The sequence below is a fragment of the Oncorhynchus mykiss genome, chromosome 8 (genome assembly GCF_057628025.1).
Source record: "Oncorhynchus mykiss isolate SJ-2025 chromosome 8, ASM5762802v1, whole genome shotgun sequence".
NCBI lineage: Eukaryota > Metazoa > Chordata > Actinopteri > Salmoniformes > Salmonidae > Oncorhynchus > Oncorhynchus mykiss.
Genome location: NC_143029.1, coordinates 71,860,350 through 71,885,050, shown reverse-complemented (window position 1 = coordinate 71,885,050; position 24,701 = coordinate 71,860,350). Strand labels below are relative to the sequence as shown.

Below are 24,701 nucleotides of genomic sequence, written 5' to 3'. Positions count from 1 at the left end.
ATAAAAATAGGTCTGTAAACTTTTTTTAGAGATATCACCACTGTGTCATTGGGAAGAGTGACTAACCTGAGTCACTTTCATAGACATGCAGCTGAATAAGGAATGGCAGACAGTGTTAACATAAGAGACACACGCGATCATATACAAATGTAAGCAAAGTTTGAAATTGTTTTAGTCAAACATTCTAGATGTTATTATCTCAACTATTAACCAATGTACAGTACATGTTTGTGTGATTCATGTATGCAGTAGCATCAGACATACTTCAGATTATTTTCAATGTGGCTACTTGCATCTTTCCATCTCCTCCACCCTGGTCTTCGTGTCTCCCCAGGGTTACTCAGGTGGGCACCTGAACTGTCAGGGTAGAGATGGTAGGTGGTACATCCAGGGGGGTTACCAGCTTTGTGAATGGTAAAGGCTGCAAAACCACTCAAAAACCTACTGTCTTCACCCACGGTGGTTCTTTAATTCCCTGGATCAGTCAGGTGAGTTAGGACTCATCATTCATGACGCCTCAGGCCTAGGCTGTGTAGCTGCTGAATAAGATCACATAGTTGAAATAATGGCCATGGTGCAGCAGAACTGGTGCAACACATGGATGGTTAAGTGAGTTGGTGTAAAACAAGTGGTACTGCATGAGATTACCTTTAATGTAATTTATCTTTCATTTACAGACAATGGCTCAAAACGGAATAAACCTCCCATATACACTGAGTGTAAAAAACATTAGGAACATGCTCTTTCCATGACAGACTGACCAGGTGAGACCAGGTGAAAGCTATAATCCCTTAGTTATGTCACTTGTTAAATCCACTTCAATCAGTGTAGATGAAGATGAGGAAACAAGTTAAATAAAGATTTTTAAGCCTCGAGACAATTGAGACTGATAGATTGGGTACGCTATTCAGAGGGACATTTGGGCAAGAAACGAGTGTGTCTTTGAACGGGGTATGGTAGTAGGTGCCAGGAGCACCAGTTTGAGTCTGTCAAGAACTGCAACGCTGCGGTGTTATTCACGCTCAACAGTTTCCTGTGTGTATCAAGAATGGTCCAGCACCCAAAGGAAATCCAGACAACTTGACACAACTATGGGAAGCATCACAGGGCCAGCATCCCTGTGGAATGCTTTCAACACCTTGTAGAGTCCATGCCCTGATGCATTGAGGCTGTTCTGAGGGCAAAAGGGGGTGCAACTCAATATTAGGAAGGTGTTCCTCATTTTGTGTACACTCAGTGTAAGTCCTAGATGATAAAATGTATTATAATAGAAAAGGTGATAATTACTGTCCCTCTGTTTATTTATAAGTCTATTGAACAAAATATATCAACATAATGGTAACAATCTACAATACAAGATTACATTTATTTAACAAAGTGATATCATTGAACTCAAAATTGGTCTTATACTTAAGTGTTCTATTCGTGTTAGATCCAGCAGCATTTTCAGAGGTCCTCATAGCACAAAAATGGATCTTTAGCATTATAACCCTCACAGTAACCTTCACCTCAGATGCCAGAGGTCATGGGTCAACCTCAAAGGTTATAGGTCAGAGGGGTTCCAGGTGAAGAAGTCCATTCCTCGGAGCTCCTCAGGCAGGTAGTCCTGCTCCACAGGGGCACTGAAGGCAGGGTTGTACTTGTAGCCCTCAGCGTAGCCCAGGTCCTTCATGAGCTTGGTGGGGGCGTTGCGAAGGTGCAGGGGAACAGAGGGTAGGGGGCCCTTATGGTTCCTCAGACTGGCCTTCACGTTACCGTACGCCTTGTAGATTTCTACCGACTTAGGAGCCCTGGCCAGGTACACCACACACTGAGCCAAGATCACCTGAGGGTGGGAGGGAAGGAAGGAGCGAGGGGAGGAAAGGGAGTAGAGGGAGAATTACCTTTATTAGCATTTTGATATGGCCAAATATCAAAAGGCATACCGAATACCATGGTCAGAAAATAAGGAGTTCCTCAGGTAAAATCCAATGTCTCTCTTTATTGTATCCACAACATAACAAAGAGCTGATATTTAACAGAGGCAGATGTAAGGACAACTCTTGGTTGCCCTTGGTGACAAGATTTAAGTCTCACCTCACACTCTGGCATCCCGATGAAGTGGCAGGCCTGGAAGGCAGATACAGCCTGAGGAAGGGCAGAGGGATCTGCCATACCTGAACAAAAGGGACAGGACATCCAGTCAGAACACACCAAAACCTTGTCTAGGCCTTTGAGTTGTAAGGGAAGACTCCTTCCATGGCTCTGACAGGTGCAGACCAACAGAAAATAGACTCTGCATACAAATGTCAGGGCAAAAATAAGATTAGTCTGGGATGATACCAAAGACGCTAGATCATGGTTGTTGACATAATAGTTTGGTACAGGTAATTAGTGCTTGACCAACATGTTTTTATAAAAAGCACATTCTCCTCCTTACAGTGTTTTCTGAGGTTGCGCCAATGCAATGGTTCATGTAATTGGGTCAATAACTGATTAAAACAATGGTTTGATGTAAACAGAGACGCATCACACACCCACGTCTTCACTAGAGAAGCGGACTAGTCTGCGAGCCACGTACAAGGGGTCCTCTCCTCCCTCCAGCATGCGGCCCAGCCAGTAGAGGGAAGCGTTCTCGTGGGAGCCCCTCATTGATTTGTGCAGCGCTGAGATGCAGTTATAGTGCTCCTCACCTTTATGTAACAAACAACAAAGTAGGGTTGGATGGGTGGGAAAATGACCATAAGATCTAGAGAGAAATAGAAATGCATAGAAATACACTATATACAAAAGTATGTGGACGCCCCTTCAAATTAGTGGATTCGGCTATTTCAGCCACACCCGTTGCTGACAGGTGTATAAAATCAAGCACAAACACATGCAATCCCCATAGACAAAAATTGGCAGTAGAATGGCTGTAGAATTACTGAAGAACTCAGTGACTTTCAACTTGGCACCCTCATATTAATGCCCATGATTTTTGGAATGAGACGTTTCGAGGAGTTGGTGTCCACATACTTTTGGTCATGTAGTGTACATATAATGTAGTGGACAAAAGGAGGGGAGGGAAGGGGTTAAGGTGGGGTGGGGATGAAGAAAAATAAGGGATCCAAAAATATATAAATAATACAAATGATTGTCTTGTTTTAGTTACACATACACATCTTATAATGTTTCTCCCTGGACTGGCAGACCTGGGTTCAAATAGTATTATGATTTTTTGGGGCACAATGTAAACAATGAAAGTCCTAAAAGTACAAACCCTTGCCCCATCTGGCTCTCCTGTCAAAATTCAATCAAATGCTCAAAGTAGCCTATTTGTAAGAGAAAAAAAAGAAAGTATTTTCTTCTTCTGATCCCTAGTGATCCATGGGAGGGGGTTGTGTGTTGCCAAGCTGCCCCTACGGTTTTCCATCCATCTCCCTCCAGTCCACACCCACATTCCATCCATCAATCAGAGATAGTTGCTACTCAGAGTGACATGAGGCCTAAATTGGCCAGAGCTTCACTGGCGGCTTTCCAAGGCAAAGAATAATACACAAAAGTTACTGGTTAACTGTAGAGGGCTTAGAAACAAATCCCGACCAATGCCTGCTTGACACAAGTCATTTGTTTTTAGTTTCATAGATAAAAAAATTGCTTCATCAAAATATCTTTCACACTAACAAAACTTAATAGAGCAGCATCAGGTTCAGTTCACACAACAGAATAGTGATGGAGGTCTACATGTCATCTCTTGTGGACAGATTCTCATGAACATGAAACAACGGGAATCTGTCAAGGCTCACGTAGAATGCGACCACAAGCAGCAGTAGTTCCTGGTTTGGGGTTTTTGGCATGGATTATTTGGAGAAATCAGGATTGGGCAAAGGCGGTGAGCTTAAACTGGTGCGTGGGTTGTCAAGCCTGTGTGAGGATAATGGTTTTAGTTTGCGAGTGAGGAGACTTTGCTTCCTTCCTTTACACAAAAGGTAATCACAATTGTTATTCCCTTCCAGATGTAAAACAGGAAATGACAAACTTTCGCGAAATAATTTTACTTCCGGGTAACTGAGATTAGTCTACATGCAATGATGTGAATGAATTTCATCACTGTTTTTTTTATGACAAAACATTAAATAGAGTAAATGTAGAGTTAGGCCTATAGCTGGTAAAACCATCTATCCTGGATGTCTAGCTAGTTGACATAACAGTTAAGAGGCTGCTGGGTTGGGTCTAGTCTATATTTGTGTTCCTGCTGTATAGTTGATGTACATTAATCATTTCTGGGGCATCTTCAGAGGAAATTCCGGTTAGATTTTAAATTTGGCTAGCTCCTTTAACCCCATATGCTTAATTAGGTTCTGGATTCTCTCTGGAGGCCTCAGTCTCACCAGACCAATTAACCCACCATTGCGGTGATGTTCTAGCCTGGTCCTGTCTGTTTGACCCGTCTTAGCATCATTGTAAGGCGTGACAATGACCATATGAGTTGACAAGACAGCACAAAACAGGTCTGGGACCAGGCTAGTGAGGGTCTATCCCTTGCTTCCAGTGGGCAATGTCCCATTATGAGACAGCCGTCCTAATTCGAACCTATGTCTCATTTGTCACTCAGGTGGTCCCTCTTTCACCTCTCTCCACGATGGATAACTCCCCCACCTCAACCCTCCATATCCCATCCCACCTCCCGAGGCATTAGCCCACCTCCGAGGCATTAGCCCACCTCCCGAGGCATTAGTGTGTTGACACAGCTATTTTGGATAAGGCTTCATCCACCTGGAGGCCTCCTTCAGCACCCAAAATAGGACACACGGAAACAAGGCAGGCGTCCTGTAAATCAACCAGGCCATGGAGGATGATGGAGCTCAGAGGGTCTCATAATAAATTGCCACGCCAGCTGGCACAAACTTTTCAAGCCCATGGCAGACAGCCCTCTGTCCCTGGTGGTGTGTTGGCAGCAGCAGTCAGAGTCAAAGGGTCCCCAGGATCCCCCCAAAAACCCATTTATCCTCTCATTTGCAAAAGAGCCATACACTCTATGGCATGTTTGAAGTGGTTGATCCATTTACTAGTAAAATCCTGAGAAGTTTGACAGGGAAGTGTTGAGAGGGAAAATACCAGAAATTTTGAGAAGACTCCTCTACCCATCCTCCACTGAGGTTGACAGAAAAAGTAAAGCTGAGAACCAGAGGTTAAAATAGACTGGGATCAAGTCCCTTCACCTTCACTTTTCAGACACTAATGAACATAATATAAGAGTTATGACGGGTACTACATACTCTACGACCACACCAAGGAGTCTATCAATCTCCTAAGTGTCCTCTGACTAACATATTCTGGATATTCATTGATTCCAGTAAGATGACGCTGACAACAACCAGTCCATGCTTCTAAAGCATCAATCAAGGGCAGTGAGCCACAATAGCACTTGGCAGGCTGGCACCACGGTGACATCACTTGTACAGTCACTGTCTGAGGGTTTTAACCTAATTAGCTAATGTAGGGCATATTGAAAGAGTCTACTGTACCTATTAGAGGGCAAAGTGTTCTTTGGCTGGATCTGGCTGCATACCTCAGACTCAGAGCAAAGGGGAAGTTAGCTCTACCAATAGGACCAGCACATTCACCATTTCACAAGAGACCTCTGAAATACACCTAAACTATTCACAGGTCCATTCCCATGAGCTGACAGACAGGCTGCGTGGGTTATTATCTCTGGGCTGCTGCTGTGGAGCCAACCAGACAGGATGTCACCACTCTGTAATTATCAAATTGAATCATGACAAGTAACATCATTTGTCATCTAAATTTTTAAATGTCTGTCAGTCCAGTGAGGGGCAGTGTAAAAGAACATCCTAGAAAAATGTCCACTGACTACAGCTGAATCAATTGAAAATAATGTACTCTAATGTTATGGTTGAACCATTGAGGAGCATCAAGATCATCAGTATGCTGGAGTTTCAATTTAGTGTACAGTTTTTCTCCATGCACCTGTTAGTATGATAGGTGTGCGACTCCTATACTCTTTTCTATTGAACCATTGGACTCACCTGCTTTGTCGTAGAGGATATGGGACCTCTGAAGGCCCTCCTTCACATGCTCCTCCTGCACCACAATGTCATGTGGGGTACTGCCAGATCCTGATTGGCCAGGACGGGCTGCCCCCACCCGGGCCTGGACAGCCAGCTGGAGTCCGTTGAGCCCCGCCCGGGCGTCGCCGTCACACAGGTGGGCTATGGTGTCCAGAGCCTTCTGCTCAATATAGACCTTTGGTCTACAAAACATGAAAACAGAAACGCATTCAATAATAACAAATAAGAAATGTTTAGCTCCGATTATATTAGGCCTAAATGGCACAGAGAAAAGTGACAATAACTGTGTCTTTTTGCTATACTGCACATAGAAGTGTTTTCATCCAACATCAAATAGAGACCTTGCTGCTCAGAATTTGACTCCTGCAAACAGGGTGCTATGGTTTTTGGATGATCCTCCAGATCTCCCAGCCAACTACCTAATCGTTCATCCCCAGATCCAAACGGTTGACCCTGATGAAAAGCAACCGGTATGACGCCACACTTCGAGACCCTCTCACAGGGGCAGGCCCCCCCTCCATGTATGGTGACATAAACCAGACCCACACGAGGGGCACTCTTCAAGTTAGCCAAGACATGATGGGCAGTGTCCTTGTACCAGCGTCTGGTCTAATACCATGTTTCGTTCTCAAATAATCCCATCTCTAAAACAAGTACACAACAGAGACTTGATCGACTTGGCCACTAGTGATGGAACCAAAAAAATTAACCAAAGAAAAATGTGATAGTTACATATCAGGCAAATATATCGTATTGTTTTGACAATATCACAATATTATTTTTGCGCTAGTTGGCTGAACTGGCACCAAAATAAAATTACATTACTGAATCGCAATACATATAGAATCGTAATACATATTGCTTCGGCACCTAAGTATTGTGATAATATCGTAACGTGAGAGCTCTGGCAATTCACAGCCCTATTGGCCACTAAGGTGACAAATAAACAACCCCTTACCAAAAACCACATTATGGAGTCAGCAGGGGAGCATCTTTATTGGACTTGGCCTGGGTGATAATGTCATTGCAGGAGCTGGAGAGAAGTTAGCCTGAGTGTTCTTCTGGTCTGGGTGTCAGGTTAGACAGTCAGGACAGTGTTGAGCCGACAGTCCTGTGACAACATGAGAACTAACGGGGAGAGTGGAACGTGGCCCCTGGTCCCCGGGGCGATGCAAACACCCTCCACCGGCTCCAAGTGGGTCAGGACATGTAAACGTCTCTTGTTACCGATACCGACCCCCTTAATACTGATCCACATAACTCAAACCTAACCCACCATGCCAGGGACTTGCCACCTGAAAAACGCATCATTCTTGACTAGAATTTCAGTTTATTGAGTGGCCTCCAGAAACCTAATCATAACTAAATTTATCCATTTAATTTGGCATATATTCTAGTCGACATGTGTAATCATCTATCAAGTTGATTTATGAAGTTCATCTTTCTAATCATTTGAGGTACCGGTAGGGTTACCTACCGGTCCATTCTAAATCAAAACAAATATCACACATATATTATTTGGTTTATGTAAAGACAAGATTAAATAAAGAATTGTCTGATGGGTGACAATATTAGCCGATCACTTGTGAATGATATATTATCACTTTTGAATGATGCCTAGCGTGAGGCAAGAAACATGCATAATTGCATTTGCGGTCACTGTTGATAATGGTGTTTTCCCGCTAATAGAACATTCGCTCTTACAGCCTACTGCCGTGTGCACATTGCTGCAATTAGAATGTGAAGAAATAGCCTAATAGTTTATCAACATTTTAAGCTAAATGTTCTGATCTGTGGCATCAGCCTCATTGCGTAAAAATGTTTTTTTTTTTATGCTAATGGTTGTATTAATTTGGGATCAATCACGTCCCACAACTGTCCCAGACTATTTATTGCACAGAATAGATCAACTTTAGGACTATGGGGGATAGTAGATTGACATAGGCTAGTGCTTTTTCTGTTCATTAGGCCTACTCATCTTGTTGGCTGACGAAAAGTAAATGTGGACAGTAAATGTGGACACCTCGGAATTGGATAAGGACACGCGCAGTTGCGTCCCGATGTGTATTTGCACTTGCAGTCTTAGAATGTATTGCAAATCTAAACATATAACCCAATGTTTGTAGAACAACTAAAGTTACATTAATACCTCTAAATTAAGCATATAGGAGAACCTATTTCTTTGATAACCACAACACAGAATAGCCGCATGTGTGCACTCCCTCAAATCGTTTCTATTTTATACAGCTTTGTTCAATTGCATTCTTCATACTATAAAATCTAAAATAATGCCACGAAATTCAAAGCAAATATTGTCTGCTAAATGAACTAGTGTAGCCCACAGCCATATGGCATAGCCAGATCAGGACCTAACATAAGGACATCTCTGAGTATCCTATTCTGTTCTTCTGAAATAGACTACATGTTTCTTTAGACCTGTCTAAAATAAAATAAAAAATGGTTATATTGTGAAGGTGTAGGCATGGATTTATTAGACTTTTAAAAATGTAGATGTTTCAAAGTTCTGCATCAGCGGCTTGTAGGCTACATGTGGAATCCATACTGGTACCTGGCAGTTATTTGCTTGACAATCACAAACTGACAACATTTTGTGACCGCCACAGCCCTAGGTACCAGTGTGCTGATCCATACTGGTACCTGGCAGTTATTTGCTTGACAATCACAAACTGACAACATTTTGTGACCGCCACAGCCCTAGGTACCAGTGTGCTGATCCATACTGGTACCTGGCAGTTATTTGCTTGACAATCACAAACTGACAACATTTTGTGACCGCCACAGCCCTAGGTACCAGTGTGCTGATCCATACTGGTACCTGGCAGTTATTTGCTTGACAATCACAAACTGACAACATTTTGTGACCGCCACAGCCCTAGGTACCAGTGTGCTGATTCTGATCCATGAGCCTAAATGAAACAATAGATCTATATAGTAAATACCTGTGGGTAGATGAATAAAATATACTGTTTAAATGTTGACATTTAAGCTACTAAGTGTGACATCTGAACCGCATGCCATAGCTATGTGACACCAACAGCTCATTGGATATCCTACCAACCTTTCAATTCTATTCATGACTTTTGGCATACAATTAAATGATGTGAGGAGGGTGATAAGGGAGGGCACATACTAAACTAGTCTCATCTAGCTGTCCCAGTGGGACCTTCCTGTGAAACATACAGCCAAACATGCCTGTCTCCTCCCTTGGCTTGGACTCCAGACAAGACGATAGCCCCTTTTTAATTTGATAGGGGTGAGAGAGGAAAGCCAGGGCTCTGACCATTTTTTGCCGATGCAGTGTGGAAAATGTCTGGTTTAAAATGTTCCTTGGAACAAATGTATAGTTTGATAAAATAAATTTGACAGAACAAGATAGGATGTAAAGATGTGATGTAATAGAAAGGGTTGGTCTACCTGAGCGTAAAGATCTGTACACAACCAAAGAGTATTTCACTCCATGGTTTGCACCTGTACCAAGATCTTTAAACACAAATATAACATCTAATGTTAGCTCAATCACCACCACCACTCAATCACACCCATGTTGACCATGAAGGCTTTCTGCCATGAATCTGGTACACTGTTAAAACTTAGCCCTCATCTGCTGCCAGCAGTTAACAGCTGTCTCACTTAAACAGGCTAGGCTATACCGACACACTCCCCTCCATCTCTGTCAACAGAGAGAGAAATAGATAAAGGAGGTTACTAGTTCATTTAGCAGACAATATTTGCTTAGAATTCCATGGCATTATAGTATATTATTTTATAATATGAAGAATACAATTGAACAAAGCTGAATAAAATAGAAAGGATATTTTCTCAGAGAAAGAGAGAGAAAGGAGAGCGAGCGAGTGAGTGAGAGAGAGAGGAGAGAGAAAAAGAGAAAGAGAGAGAACACAACTGCCAGGGCTGTCTGCCTATAGTCAGGCCTGCCAGGCCATAAATGACCTAAAGGAAAACATTTTAAGGTGGGCACAGAGTAGAGAGAGGACGTCCCCCTCGACCAATCAGGGTTCAGGAATCCCAGACTTAAGGATGACGTGTCTACATGGCACGTTCCGTGATAACAAGGCGCTCATTCCGAGAGGAGGGGGTATGAGCTACTTACTCTGATCTGAGCTTGGTTGGGTCTAACTCGTCTTGATCTATGCGGTCGTTGAGATCTTCTCCCAGTACACTGATCCCCAGCATAGCGACGGCCCTGAGCAGGATCGACCCCATTGCCTCCACAGACAGCTTGTCCAGAACCAGGACCCTGCACCTGCTAAGCAGAGCCGCGTTCACCTGGAACGAAGGGTTCTCCGTGGTTGCCCCGATCAGAGTCACTGTCCCACACTCCACATGAGGGAGGAAGGTATCCTACATACAAGAGACATAGAAAGAGAGTGAAGAGAGACATGGGAAGAAAAGAGAAGAAGGTGTTGAGCATCCCAAAAGAGGTTCAATATCAAGGGTGAGTCACAGGGCTTTGATTACCTATGCATGAAATACCATTGGCACTATACCTCACTGTACATTGGTTTAATAGGGTAGCTGTGTAAAAGCAATATAGGGTACATGATTAAAATACAAATCTATCTCACGCATGCGCTATGATGGCTATGTTTTCCCTCTTAGCACCGCTTTAGCCCGAGCACAGTGTAGAGAGTCGGCCCTGGCTCTAACTGCCTGTTAATTGTTATCAGAATTTACACAGACACAATATTTATTTTATTTTTATTTTACCTTTATTTAACCAGGCAAGTCAGTTAAGAACATATTCTTATTTTCAATGACGGCCTAGGAACAGTGGGTTAGCTGTCTGATCAGGGGCAGAGCGACAGATTTGTACCTTGTCAGCTCAGGGATTTGCACTTGCAACCTTCCGGTTACTAGTCCAACGCTCTAACCACTAGGCTACCCTGCCTCCCCTATAAAAGGGTCGTCCTGTGCCACAGTGAGTCCTTCATATTATACTACACAAAATGAAGACAGTAACTGATAAGGATATTTATTGCTATTTTCAGAGTGATACTTGTTTACTATGTTATTGTTACTATAGTTTGTTAAACTTTGTAGGTATGTTAAAACAATTGTGGCATGCTGTACGAAGCAATTATTTCAGATCGGATTTTCTATCAAAACCCATCTGTCCATTATAGTGCTGAGCGATTAGTTCTTTATGAGGTTGGTTCGGTTTCGGTTCGATTATAACTTTTTTTTAAAGACATTAACCGTGCATTAACCGTGCAACCATGCATTATGTGGGTTGAATGCTGTAACACAGAATAAGAATAAGATAATTAATAAAAGCCCCATGATGGTAGTCACTGCTCTTACTGCTTATCACTTACTAACCATCATTTACTCACATTACTTTAATAAAATATTTCAGTTGAGTATAATACATTTGATGACTTTATTTCATTCCAAGTCATCATCTCATCTCTATAGAGCTGATGCCTACGCTGTCTGACAAAATCACTCTCAGTAGTTCTTACTAAAAGTATACTTTTGACTGCTAAATTCCAAATATAAATCACTTAGATCATGTATTGAGAAGTAGAGATACCTTGCGAAGCAACTACTCTTGATCGGTCTTGATCGAGCGCTCTTATGTCTCTTCTCTCCGTCTCTGTTTCTGCCACATACAGACCGGACAAGTAGTTGGCTCAATGCATTATGCTCATTGTAGTTAATTACCATGTTTTCTGTGCTAAACTATGTAGAATATTGGCCTGTTGGAAACTACAACTACATCGGACAGTTCAGGCTGGATCTGATTTATCTCTTGAAAAACAGAACGAAATAGAATTCATATATTTGAACTAAATTAGTTGTCAAAAAAACAAAAAAAATAACAGAAATTTCAGTTAATCATTCAGCACTAGTCCATTATGTTACATTTAGAAGTAAATATGTTTTAGTCGATATGTACTGGTCAGGGATGTGGACCACAGAGGCAGATTAAGTACACACCATTGTTACTACAATGGTGTGTGGGTACTGTTACACAATGGTGTGGAGTTGTGAAAGAAAAGAATGGCCACTAACATTCAACATAAATCTGAGGTGTTATCTTGGCTAGTTAGGTGATGTGATACCATATTCTAATAGTAGAATTATGCAAACAATCTCTCAAATGGCTTCAGGGAATCTGATTGAGATGCTACTCTAAAAATCTATGAATCTTTCCAAGAATCTGTGGTAGATACAAAGAGGGTGGATAATGGGTATTGTTTGAGGGAATTAAGTCTTTATTTTGGGATCATGAGATGGACATTCCTATACTTGTGTGGTTGAGACCGCGCAGACAGACTAGCATGATAGCCAATCATAAGTGTACAGAGATTTCTGACAAATGTGTGGCTGTAGCTAGGCAAGGGCAACTAAATAATTTGGCCTACAACTCCATGGAGTACACTACTCATCATGAAAAATGTGATAAGACATAAGATGAGTGAAATTAGACCTACACATTTTCATAAAAATAAATGTCATCTTTGGAATTTGCATCTTGGAGTGATACCCTTTACCTTTTGTCATTATTATTGGCTGAAACCTGAGCCCAATTCTTCTCATTGGCTGGAGCACTTTGGTTGTTATTACCTGTTGTGACTTGTTGAAGCGATGGATCTCATCTATAAAGAGGATGGTCTTCCTCTTCATCAGTTTTAACTCATTCTGGGCCTGCTTAATGACCTCTCGCACCTCATTGGTGGATGTGCTGGTGGCAGAGAGAGAAACGAAGCGGGCCGTGCCCCTCTTCTTATTGCCGCTGGCTATGATGTGGGCCAGGGTGGTCTGGAAGGAAGGACAGAGATACATAAACGTAAGAGTTCATAGTGACACCATATCTAATTCTTAGAATTTTTATCCATCTGAAGAAAGCGAGTACCTGTGAATACTTCTTGTTCAAAATATGATTACTACTAATGATGAAGATAGATACAGTGCCTTGCGAAAGTATTCGGCCCCCTTGAACTTTGCGACCTTTTGCCACATTTCAGGCTTCAAACATAAAGATATAAAACTTTATATTTTTGTGAAGAATCAACAACAAGTGGGACACAATCATGAAGTGGAAATAAAAAACTGAAAAATTGGGCGTGCAAAATTATTCAGCCCCCTTAAGTTAATACTTTGTAGCGCCACCTTTTGCTGCGATTACAGCTGTAAGTCAGCTGTCTCTATCAGTTTTGCACATCGAGAGACTGAAATTTTTTCCCATTCCTCCTTGCAAAACAGCTCGAGCTCAGTGAGGTTGGATGGAGAGCATTTGTGAACAGCAGTTTTCAGTTCTTTCCACAGATTCTCGATTGGATTCAGGTCTGGACTTTGACTTGGCCATTCTAACACCTGGATATGTTTATTTTTGAACCATTCCATTGTAGATTTTTCTTTATGTTTTGGATCATTGTCTTGTTGGAAGACAAATCTCCGTCCCAGTCTCAGGTCTTTTGCAGACTCCATCAGGTTTTCTTCCAGAATGGTCCTGTATTTGGCTCCATCCATCTTCCCATCAATTTTAACCATCTTCCCTGTCCCTGCTGAAGAAAAGCAGGCCCAAACCATGATGCTGCCACCACCATGTTTGACAGTGGGGATGGTGTGTTCAGCTGTGTTGCTTTTACGCCAAACATAACGTTTTGCATTGTTGCCAAAAAGTTAAATGTTGGTTTCATCTGACCAGAGCACCTTCTTCCACATGTTTGGTGTGTCTCCCAGGTGGCTTGTGGCAAACTTTAAACAACACTTTTTATGGATATCTTTAAGAAATGGCTTTCTTCTTGCCACTCTTCCATAAAGGCCAGATTTGTGCAATATACGACTGATTGTTGTCCTATGGACAGAGTCTCCCACCTCAGCTGTAGATCTCTGCAGTTCATCCAGAGTGATCATAGGCCTCTTGGCTGCATCTCTGATCAGTCTTCTCCTTGTATGAGCTGAAAGTTTAGAGGGACGGCCAGGTCTTGGTAGATTTGCAGTGGTCTGATACTCCTTCCATTTCAAGATTATCGCTTGCACAGTGCTCCTTGGGATGTTTAAAGCTTGGGAAATCTTTTTGTATCCAAATCCGGCTTTAAACTTCTTCACAACAGTATCTCGGACCTGCCTGGTGTGTTCCTTGTTCTTCATGATGCTCTCTGCGCTTTTAACGGACCTCTGAGACTATCACAGTGCAGGTGCATTTATACGGAGACTTGATTACACACAGGTAGATTGTATTTATCATCATTAGTCATTTAGGTCAACATTGGATCATTCAGAGATCCTCACTGAACTTCTGGAGAGAGTTTGCTGCACTGAAAGTAAAGGGGCTGAATAATTTTGCACGCCCAATTTTTCAGTTTTTGATTTGTTAGAAAAAGTTTGAAATATCCAATAAATGTCGTTCCACTTCATGATTGTGTCCCACTTGTTGTTGATTCTTCACAAAAAAATACAGTTTTATATCTTTATGTTTGAAGCCTGAAATGTGGCAAAAGGTCGCAAAGTTCAAGGGGGCCGAATACTTTCGCAAGGCACTGTACATAACATGATTCCCTCTTATGTGTGGGGCCCTATGTGAAACTTATTTTTCTTCATTAAATCCTTGGGAATGCAGGCAGGCACCTAAAATCATGCATCTACTGATCCTGCTGCGTGCCACTGTCACAGCATTTCCATCTGTATTTTATAGGCCTATAATGCATTTTCCAGTCCCTATAATCCACAGATGGAACCAAGTCCCCTGGTCCCTGCCTAGAACACCCTGAAGACAGATTCATAAATCTAGCCTCCACTGTAAATCCTGGAGTCCAGCTCCATAAATCTCATGAAAACTGACCCATGACACCAGGGGGCTGACAAAGAGAGTCAGCGAGAAAGGGAAAGTGTTAAGAGGCATGCTGTTATGGTGGCCAGTCAAGTCAGAGGTAGCTGGCCTATTATGGCGTTAACAGTGCAGATAACGCAAGACTCCAGCCAGTCACTATACAGTATCTAGGCCTAATGGGAGAATTTCAAGCAGTTCCAATTATGTGACTGCCATCCGTGGGCATTGCAATAATCACATGAACTCAGTCAATCATCATCAAAAAACTGCAGAAATGGCCTTATCTTTAGGCTTAACGTTATGTAGGCACTGGGCATATGCCCTATTGTTACATTCCAAGGCTGCTGCAAGGTCTTCCCTGCCCACAGGGGTCTCGTGTTCTTGAGCAACGACGACCTCAGGGGGATGGTTGGTTGAAATCAATATTTGTCTGCTTTATAGATTATTTTTCTAACAAGCTGCAACTGAGTAACACTAATTGGTCTGGTCTAAAAAAAAAAAAACAGCGCTGATGCTGATATGGGAAGTTGCTGTTGCTGCTGTTGTCAGTTCCACCTGCGGTTGGCATCCAATAAATGTTGCATTCCCGTCACCTACCAGACTGGAATACAACTCCATAATACTTTGCTGAAAAAAAGCATATTTTTTAAATACCCTACCATCTAACACAGCACTCACAAAAAAAAGAATATATATATATCATACTCCACTATTTAACCCCTGTGTGGTGTTTGGGTCTGTGGGCCCATTTTCAATGTTTACTAAAAGAAAAATGATACAATTAATACTTTTTTCAAACTGAGACTCATTGACCTTGGCTAAATTTCTGTGAAGAACATGTAAAATAATACATTTTCACACTGTGCACTCCCCTACACATTTATATTACATATGTGGTGTTCAGGTCCACTGGACCTGACGGTAATAAAAGTGTGGGAAAGTGTGTGTGTGGGTGAAAACAAGTAAAAATTAAACAAAAATGTTTGCTGTGTGCCTTCAATCTGTTTTCCTCCTCCCTGGGCCTGCTGTTTCAACATAGCACCAAGAACCTGTCTGTTTCCCTGCCTGTCACCCTCTTTTCTCACTCTTTACCCTTTGTAGTGTGTGAAACTACACAATGTCTTGTGAGAACATGCAATGTTATTACAATATATTATTTTAATTTGTAAATATTATTTCCCCACACTCTACCCCAACCAGGTGCAAATTGGGGGAGGGACACAACAAATAAATAGCTTTGCATATGTGGCTACTTAACACAATCAATCAGTATGGCAAAAAGTATCTCTGCTCAGAGGGCCTTAGAATTTTTTTAGCAGAGAGAAGCTAGTGTGAAAGAAGCATCTTCCACTTTGGAAAATCATGAATTTTGTCCCTGTCAATTCGGAGTCTGACAGGGAGTTGGATGAAGAGGATGAGACTGACAATAAGCCACCCCCACATTCCCAGTGGGTCAGAAGTTTACATACAATCAATTAGTATTTGTTAGCATTGACTTTAAATTGTGTTTACTTGGGTAAAACATTTTGGGTAGCCTTCCAAGTTGGGTGAATTTTGGCCAATTCCTCGTGACAGAGCTGGTGAGTCAGGTTGAGTCAGGTTTGTTGGCCTCCTTGCTCTCACATGCTTTTTCAGTTCTGCTCACAAGTTTTCTATAGGATTGAGGTCAGGGCGTTGTGATGGCCACTCCAATACCTTGACTTTGTTGTCCTTAAGCCAACAACTTTGCCACAACTTTGGAAATATGCTTGGGGTCATAGTCCATTTGGAAGACCCATTTGCGACCAAGCTTTAACTTCCTGACTGATGTCTTGAGATGTTGCTTTAATATATCCACATAATTTTCTTTCCTCATGATGCCATCTATTTTGTGAAGTGCACCAGTCCCTCCTGCAGCAAAGCACCCCCACAACATGATGCTGCCACCCCCATAACATGATGCTGCCACCCCCATGCTTCACGGTTGGGATGGTGTTCTTTGGCTTGCAAGTCTCCCCAGTTTTCCTCCAAACATAACAATGGACATTATAGCCAAACAGTTCTATTTTTGTTTCATCAGATCAGAGGACATTTCTCCAAAAAGTATAATCTTTGTCCCCGTGTGCAGCTGCAAACGGTAGGCTTTTTTATGGCGGTTTTGGCGCAGTGGCTTCTTCCTTGCTGAGCGGCCTTTCAGGTTATGTCGATATAGGACTCGTTTTACTGTGGATATAGATTAGAGGTCGACCGATTATGATTTTTCAACGCCGATACCGATTATTGGAGGACCAAAAAAGCCGATACCGATGAATCGGCCGATATAAAAAAATGTATTTGTAATAATGACAATTACAACAATACTGAATTAACACTTATTTTAACCTCTAGTGACACCCCATCCCGTGAACGGGACCGTTGTCATCATCTGACACTAATTAGCATTACGCAACGGACATAAATATTACTAAAAAATATTCCTATTCATGAAAATCACAAGTGAAATATATTGAGACACATCTTAGCCTTTTGATAATCACTCTGTCATCTCAGATTTTCAAAATATGCTTTACAGCCAAAGCTAGACGATAGCCTAGCATAGCTAGCCTAGCATAGCATTTTGTCCAGCTAGCAGCAGGTAACTTGGTCACGGAAATCAGAAAAGCAATCAAATTAAATAGTTTACCTTTGATGAGCTTCGGATGTTTTCACTCACGAGACTCCCAGTTAGATTGCAAATGTTCCTTTTTTCCAAAAATATTATTTTTGTAGGCGAAATAGCTCCGTTTGTTCTTCACGTTTGGCTGAGAAATCGCCCGGAAATTGCAGTCACGAAAACTGCAAAAAATATTCCAAATTAGCTCCATAATAATCGACAGAAACATGGCATATGTTGTTTATAATCAATCCTCAAGGTGTTTTTCAAATATCTATTCGATAATATATCCATCGGGACAATTCGTTTTTCAGTAGGACCGATTGGAGTAATGGCTACCTCTGTATTTTACGCGAGAATCTCTCTGGGAGCATCAGGTGACCACTTGCGCAATGTAGCCGCCTACGGGTATTCTTCAACATAATTTTAAAAAATTACCTTTATTTAACTAGGCAAGTCAGTTAAGAACAAATTCTTATTTTCAATGGCGGCCTAGGAATGGTGGGTTAACTGGCTGTTCAGGGGCAGAACGACAGATTTGTTCCTTGTCAGCTCGGGGATTTGATCTTGCAACCTTCCAGTTACTAGTCCAACGCTCTAACCACCTGCCTTACATTGCACTCCACGAGGAGCCTGTGTGGCTACCTGTTACGCGAGTGCAGCAAGAAGCCAAGGTAAGATGCTAGCTAGCATTAAACTTATCTTATAAAAAACAATCAATCTTAACATAATCACTAGTTAACTACACATGGTTGATGATAGTTTATCAGGCGTGTCCTGCGTTGCATATAATCGATGCGGTGCCTGTTAATTTCTCATCGAATCGAGGCCTACTTCGCCAAACGGATCATAACAAGCGCATTCATGAACAAAGCACTGTCTTTGCACCAATGTGTACCTAACCATAAACATCAATGCCTTTCTTAAAATCAATACACAAGTGTATATATTTTTAAACCTGCATATTTAGTTAATATTGCCTGCTAACATGAATTTATTTTAACTTGGGAAATTGTCACTTCTCTTGCGTTCCGTGCAAGCAGTATATGCAGCAGTTTGGGCCACCTGGCTCATTGCTAACTGTGTGAAGACAATTTATTCCTAACAAAGACCGTGATTAATTTGCCAGAATTAACATTGAAGGTTGTACAATGTTACAGCAATATTTAGATTTAGGCATGCCACCCATTAGATAAAATACAGAACGGTTCCGTATTTCACTGAAAGAATAAACGTTTTGTTTTCGAAATTATAGTTTCCGGATTTGACCATATTAATGACCTAAGTCTCGTATTTCTGTGTGTTATTATGTTATAATTAAGTCTATGATTTGATATAGCAGTCTGACTGAGCGGTGGTAGGCAGCAGCAGGCTCGAAAGTATTCAGTCAAACAGCACTTTGGTGCGTTTGCCAGCAGCTCTTTGCTGTGCTTCAAGCATTGAGCTGTTTATGACTTCAAGCCTATCAACTCCCAAGATTAGGCTGGTGTAACTGATGTGAAATGGCTAGCTAGTTAGTGGGGTGCGCGCTGATAGCGTTTCAATCGGTGATGGAAACAGGTGGCTCTAGACAGGGAGCGTCATAGCGTCATTTCCGGTCACAACTTGCAGACTTGTTTACGTGCTGCTGTGCGGTCTGTTGCCAACCTTACTTTGCTACCTGACAACTTTACGGTTTTTACTTTTTAATTAACGTTTATATTTATAATTTTTCCCTCACTCAACTTTTTTTCCATTCAACTTTTTCACTCCGGACATTTTATCTGGACATGGTTCATCAGGACTTCCAACAGGGACTTCCAGTATTTATGCGTCGGGGGGCTAGGGTCAGTCTGTTATATATATATTTTTTTTTTTGCAAATCGTTCCAGTCACAGGCAGCAGAGAACTGGAAGGAAAGGCGGCCAAATTAGGTGTTGGCTTTAGGGATGATCAGTGAGATACACCTACCGGAGCGCGTGCTACGGGTGGGTGTTGCCATCGTGACCAGTGAACTGAGATAAGGCAGAGCTTTACCTACCTTTACTTGTAGATGACCTGGAGCCAGTGGGTCTGGCGACGAATATGTAGCGAGGACCAGCCGACTAGAGCATACAGGTCGCAGTGGTGGGTGGTATAAGGTGCTTTAGTAACAAAACGGATGGCACTGTGATAAACTGCATCCAGTTTGCTGAGTAGAGTATTGGAAGCTATTTTGTAGAGGACATCGCCGAAGTCGAGGATCGGTAGGATAGTCAGTTTTACTAGGGTAAGTTTGGCAGCGTGAGTGAAGGAGGCTTTTGTTGCAGAATAGAAAGCCGACTCTAGATTTGATTTTAGATTGGAGATGTTTGATATGAGTCTGGAAGGAGAGTTTACAGTCTAGCCAGACACCTAGGTACTTATAGATGTCCACATATTCTAGGTCGGAACCATCCAGGGTGGTGATGCATGCATTTGGTTTTACTAGCGTTTAAGAGCAGTTGGAGGCCACGGAAGGAGTGTTGAAGCTCGTTTGGAGGTTAGATAGTACAGTGTCCAAGGAAGGGCCAGAAGTATACAGAATGGTGTCGTCTGCGTAGAGGTGGATCAGCGAATCGCCCGCAGCAAGAGCAACATCATTGTTATATACAGAGAAAAGAGTCGATATCTAGAGTATTTCTGCACCCTCAACAACTACTGTGATTATTATTATTTGACCATGCTGGTCATTTATGAACATTTTGGCCATGTTCTGTTATAATCTCCACCCGGCACAGCCAGAAAAGGACTGGCCACCCCTCATAGCCTGGTTCCTCTCTAGGTTTCTTCCTAGGTTTTGGCCTTTCTAGGGAGTTTTTCCTAGCCACCGTGCTTCTACACCTGCATTGCTTGCTGTTTGGGGTTTTAGGCTGGGTTTCTATACAGCACTTTGATATATCAGCTGATGTAAGAAGGGCTATATAAATACATTTGATTTGATGTCACTCACTCTGAGACCTTGAAGTAGTTGTTCCACTTGCTCTGCAAGAGCCGCAGCTTTTGTGGAGCGATGGGTAACGACACTTCGAGGGTGGCTGTTGTCGATGTGTTCCTTGTTCGAGCCCAGGTAGGGGCTAACAACATCTCCACCCCGCTGATCCTCAACACTGGGGCCCCACAAGGGTGCGTTCTCAGCCCTCTCCTGTACTCCCTGTTCACCCATGACTGCGTGGCCATGCACGCCTCCAACTCAATCATCAAGTTTGCAGCCGACACTAGTGGTAGGCTTGATTACCAACAACGATGAAACGGCCTACAGGAAGGAGGCGAGGGCCCTCGGAGTGTGGTGTCAGGAAAATAACCTCACACTCAACGTCAACAAAACTAAGGAGATGATCGTGGACTTCAGGAAACAGCAGAGGGAGCAGCCCCCTATCCACATTGACGGGACAGTAGTGGAGAAGGTGGAAAGTTATAAGTTCCTCAGCATACACATCACAGACAAACTGAAATGGTCCACCCACACAGACAGCGTGGTGAAGAAGGCACAGAGGCGCCTCTTCAACTTCAGGAGGCTGAAGAAATTTGGCTTGTCACCAAAAACACTCACAAACTTTTACAGATGCACAATCGAGAGAATCCTGTCAGGCTGTATCACCGCCTGGTACAGCAACTGCTCCGCCCATAACCGCAAGGCTCTCTAGAGGGTAGTGAGGTCTGCACAACGCATCACCGGGGGCAAACTACCTACCCTCCAAGACACCTACACCACCCAATGTCACAGGAAGGCCAAAAAGATCAAGGACAACAACCACCCAAGCCACTGCCTGTTCACCCCACTATCATCCAGAAGGCGAGGTCAGTACAGGTGCATCAAAGCGGGGACCAAGAGACTGAAAAACAGAATCTATCTCAAGGCCATCAGACTGTTAAACAGCCATCACTAACATTGAGTGGCTGCTGCCAACATACTGACTCAACTCTAGCCACTTTAATAATGGAAAAATTGATGTAATAAATGTATCACTAGCCACTTTAAACAATGCCACTTTATATAATGTTTACATACCTTACATTACTCATCTCATATGTATATACTGTACTCTATACCATCTACTGCATCTTGCCTATGCCGTTCGGCCATCACGCAATCAAATATATTTTTATGTACATATTCTCATACATTCCTTTACACTTGTGTGTGTATAAGGTAGTTGTTGTGAAATTGTTAGAGGTTAGATATTCCTGCATGGTCAGAACTAGAAGCACAAGCATTTCGCTACATTTGCATTAACATCTGCTAACCATGTGTATGTGACAAATAAAATTTGATTTGATGTGATTTGACTCTTCTACCTTGGCCTGCTGTAACTATATATGTGAGTGAGATGTTAGTAAAATTCGATGTTAGTAAAATTGAAAGTGTTTTCATCATTCTAGATTGCAGCCGGTAGCAACATGAAGAAGCGCTGTGATGTGCGTGGACCCAAGGACAGGAAGACACAGTACACATGCATCAAGTGCAAGAAATACATTTGCAACACACACACACAGCAAAACTCTGTCCCTCATGTGGTGTGTAGACCAGCCTTAATTTGTGTTTTTAAAAAAATCACATTTTATTTTTAAAATAATGATAGCGCTTTAATTGATACATTTTACCTAGCAGAGGTAAATGGCAAATATTAACTATGCTGTCAATATTTTTTACATTTAACCTTTAACTAGGCAAGTCAATTAAGAACAAATTCTAATTTACAATGACGGTGTATTGCTTGTAATTGATTCAAGTCAACATCTAAGTATTAAGTAATTTTACATAAATTGTTATGGCTGTATTGTTTAAAAACCGAATAATGTTTTGGGTCCATCAGACCCGCGAACATTGGGTGAATAACAAAAACATGAACACCACACAAGGGTTAAATCTATTTAGTCCTACTTCAGGCCAACAGCCTGAAAGTATGAGCCACCACCACATAACACACTCTGTACCTCTTCTGACATCAAACCTCGCACACCCAAATACCTCTCTGCAGCTGCCACCACAACCTCTATTTTCTGCAATTTATGTTCCATCCCTGCAGGACAGTTGATAACCATTGTTATAAATGCCAGAATTACAGTCTTACTTGAAACATATCACTTGGTTTATCCCTCCGTACTGGTACAGATCCACTACTCACACCACACCTCTCAGGATCTCTCCCCCTTGACCCATCTTCCTTTACTTTCTTCACTGCCTCAGCATATGACAACTTCTGATTGTCAGTCACAAACTTCATCATCACTCACGTGTTACTTTCGTTTACAACATGGAAATACAATCTAGATTATATGTATATGTTTACAAAGTAGAACACCATACCTTCCCACATCCAGGTGGTCCCCATAGGATCAATGACGGTATCTCCTGAGAATCCAACAGCGACCTGAGAAGGGTGTGTTCTCCTACTACTTTGTTTTGGCCGAAATATTCCTCTAGCGTTGTTGGTCGCAGTTTATCCGCCAGTGGCTTATCGATATTCAGCAGTGCGCGCACAGGTGTTGTATCACGCGGGGTCTTTATCAGTGTGTTCGATGCAGGGGGCTCGATGCAAAACTGTCCCATCGCCTTACCTGTCCCCATCTCGTCCGGTGAATGACGTTTCGTTCCTTTGCTGACAGCAGTGCTGGCAATCGATTTATTCGATAAAAATGTATTTCGTTCACTTTGAACTGGACCCTTATTTATGTTGGTCTGAAACATCGGAAACATCGGAGAGGGCGGCGTGGTACTTTTCCTCGCCTCTGACGACTCTGTCGTATTGACTGTTGGACTAGACGCTTCGCTAGAAATGCGAGGTTTCTTGAGAGGTGGTCCGTTCATTTCTTTACTGGTTGATGTCGGACAACTGTCATTGTTTAACAAACATCTGTCCAGATGGGCATTGATTTCTGACGCCGCGAAATCCTTAAAACAAACGGGACATTGTACTGGCTCCGCAACGCTACCTTCTACTTCGCTCGCCATGTTTTCTTTCCCGCTAAACTTGACCTCACCACGTGACCATAACACCGACACTTTATAAAAATATAATATTTTACATTTATTGTAGCAGTTTAAAAAATGAAAAAGAACACTTAAGATTTGTGTTCACTTGCAGCATGTGAGCCATTTCTGTCTGCCTAGGACGGGGTCAGAATTTATTTGAAGCATTATGGGATTTGTAGTTTATGGTCTGCAGATAGTGGGCTTCTGGGCTACAGTCGATAAATCAATTAAGCCACTTCAGTTTTACAAACAAAGATGCAATGGAACAGGTGACAGATGGAATAAATCAATTCTCATTTTCTCCATTATCCAAATGTATATCAACATCTCTTGCCAGGAGTAACATAGCCTGCATGCATGTCTGACTGTCTGTATTTCCTCTCTTCAGCTCAGACAAGACGCCCAGCAGCCATGAGAGACAGGCACCAGAGGTCCCTCTGCAGAGGAGGACAGAGAGGGCCCACCATAGTTGGGGTCTGCCAGCTTGCTGAAAGCCAGAACAACGTAGCCAAGCTGGCCTTCTTCTACTACCTGGAGAGGGTGGAGACCAGGATGGCTCATAATAATGTCTAGAACAGAGCCAATGGAATGGCATCAGCTGTTTGGAATGGCATCAGCTATTTGGAATGGCATCATCAGTTTGGAATGGAATCAGCTATTTGGAATGGCATCAGCTATTTGGAATGCTATCATCTGTTTGGAATGGAATCAGCTATTTGGAATGGCATCAGCTATTTGGAATGGCATCATCTGTTTGGAATGGCATCATCTGTTTGGAATGGCATCATCTGTTTGGAATGGAATCAGCTATTTAGAATGGCATCATCTGTTTGGAATGGAATCAGCTATTTGGAATGGCATCAGCTATTTGGAATGGCATCATCTGTTTGGAATGGAATCAGCTATTTGGAATGGCATCATCTATTTGGAATGGCATCATCTGTTTGGAATGGCATCAGCTATTTGGAATGGCATCAGCTATTTGGAATGGCATCATCTGTTTGGAATGGAATCAGCTATTTGGAATGGCATCATCTGTTTGGAATGGAATCAGCTATTTGGAATGGCATCATCTGTTTGGAATGGAATCAGCTGTTTGGAATGGCATCATCTGTTTGGAATGGAATCAGCTGTTTGGAATGGCATCATCTGTTTGGAATGGAATCAGCTGTTTGGAATGGCATCATCTGTTTGGAATGGAATCAGCTGTTTGGAATGGCATCA

At 42.3% G+C, this 24,701-nt stretch overlaps 1 protein-coding gene across 1 annotated transcript; it reads right to left on the bottom strand.

The window, feature by feature from the left end:
- Positions 1-635: 635 nt before the first annotated feature.
- Positions 636-23,640, bottom strand: wrnip1 (WRN helicase interacting protein 1). Its single transcript, XM_021613514.3, has 7 exons — positions 22,812-23,640; positions 12,663-12,857; positions 10,183-10,433; positions 6,012-6,235; positions 2,517-2,672; positions 2,077-2,156; positions 636-1,825 (listed from the first exon to the last, which is right to left on the bottom strand). The coding sequence occupies exons 1-7, from the start codon at positions 23,454-23,456 to the stop codon at positions 1,544-1,546; spliced, it is 1,833 nt and encodes a 610-aa protein (XP_021469189.3). The 5' UTR covers positions 23,457-23,640; the 3' UTR covers positions 636-1,543.
- Between the last annotated feature and the right edge of the window lie 1,061 nt (positions 23,641-24,701).

Bases quoted from the DNA above. Each gene is read 5' to 3' on its own strand.
- wrnip1 (XM_021613514.3), bottom strand. From the start codon at position 23,456: ATGGCGAGCGAAGTAGAAGGTAGCGTTGCGGAGCCAGTACAATGTCCC. The intron at 12,858-22,811 runs GTATGGTGTTCT...CCTTCCTTCCAG, and splicing joins GACCACCTGGATGTGGGAAG to ACCACCCTGGCCCACATCAT. The intron at 6,236-10,182 runs GTAAGTAGCTCA...CATGTTTTGTAG, and splicing joins CCAACCAAGCTCAGATCAGA to ACCAAAGGTCTATATTGAGC.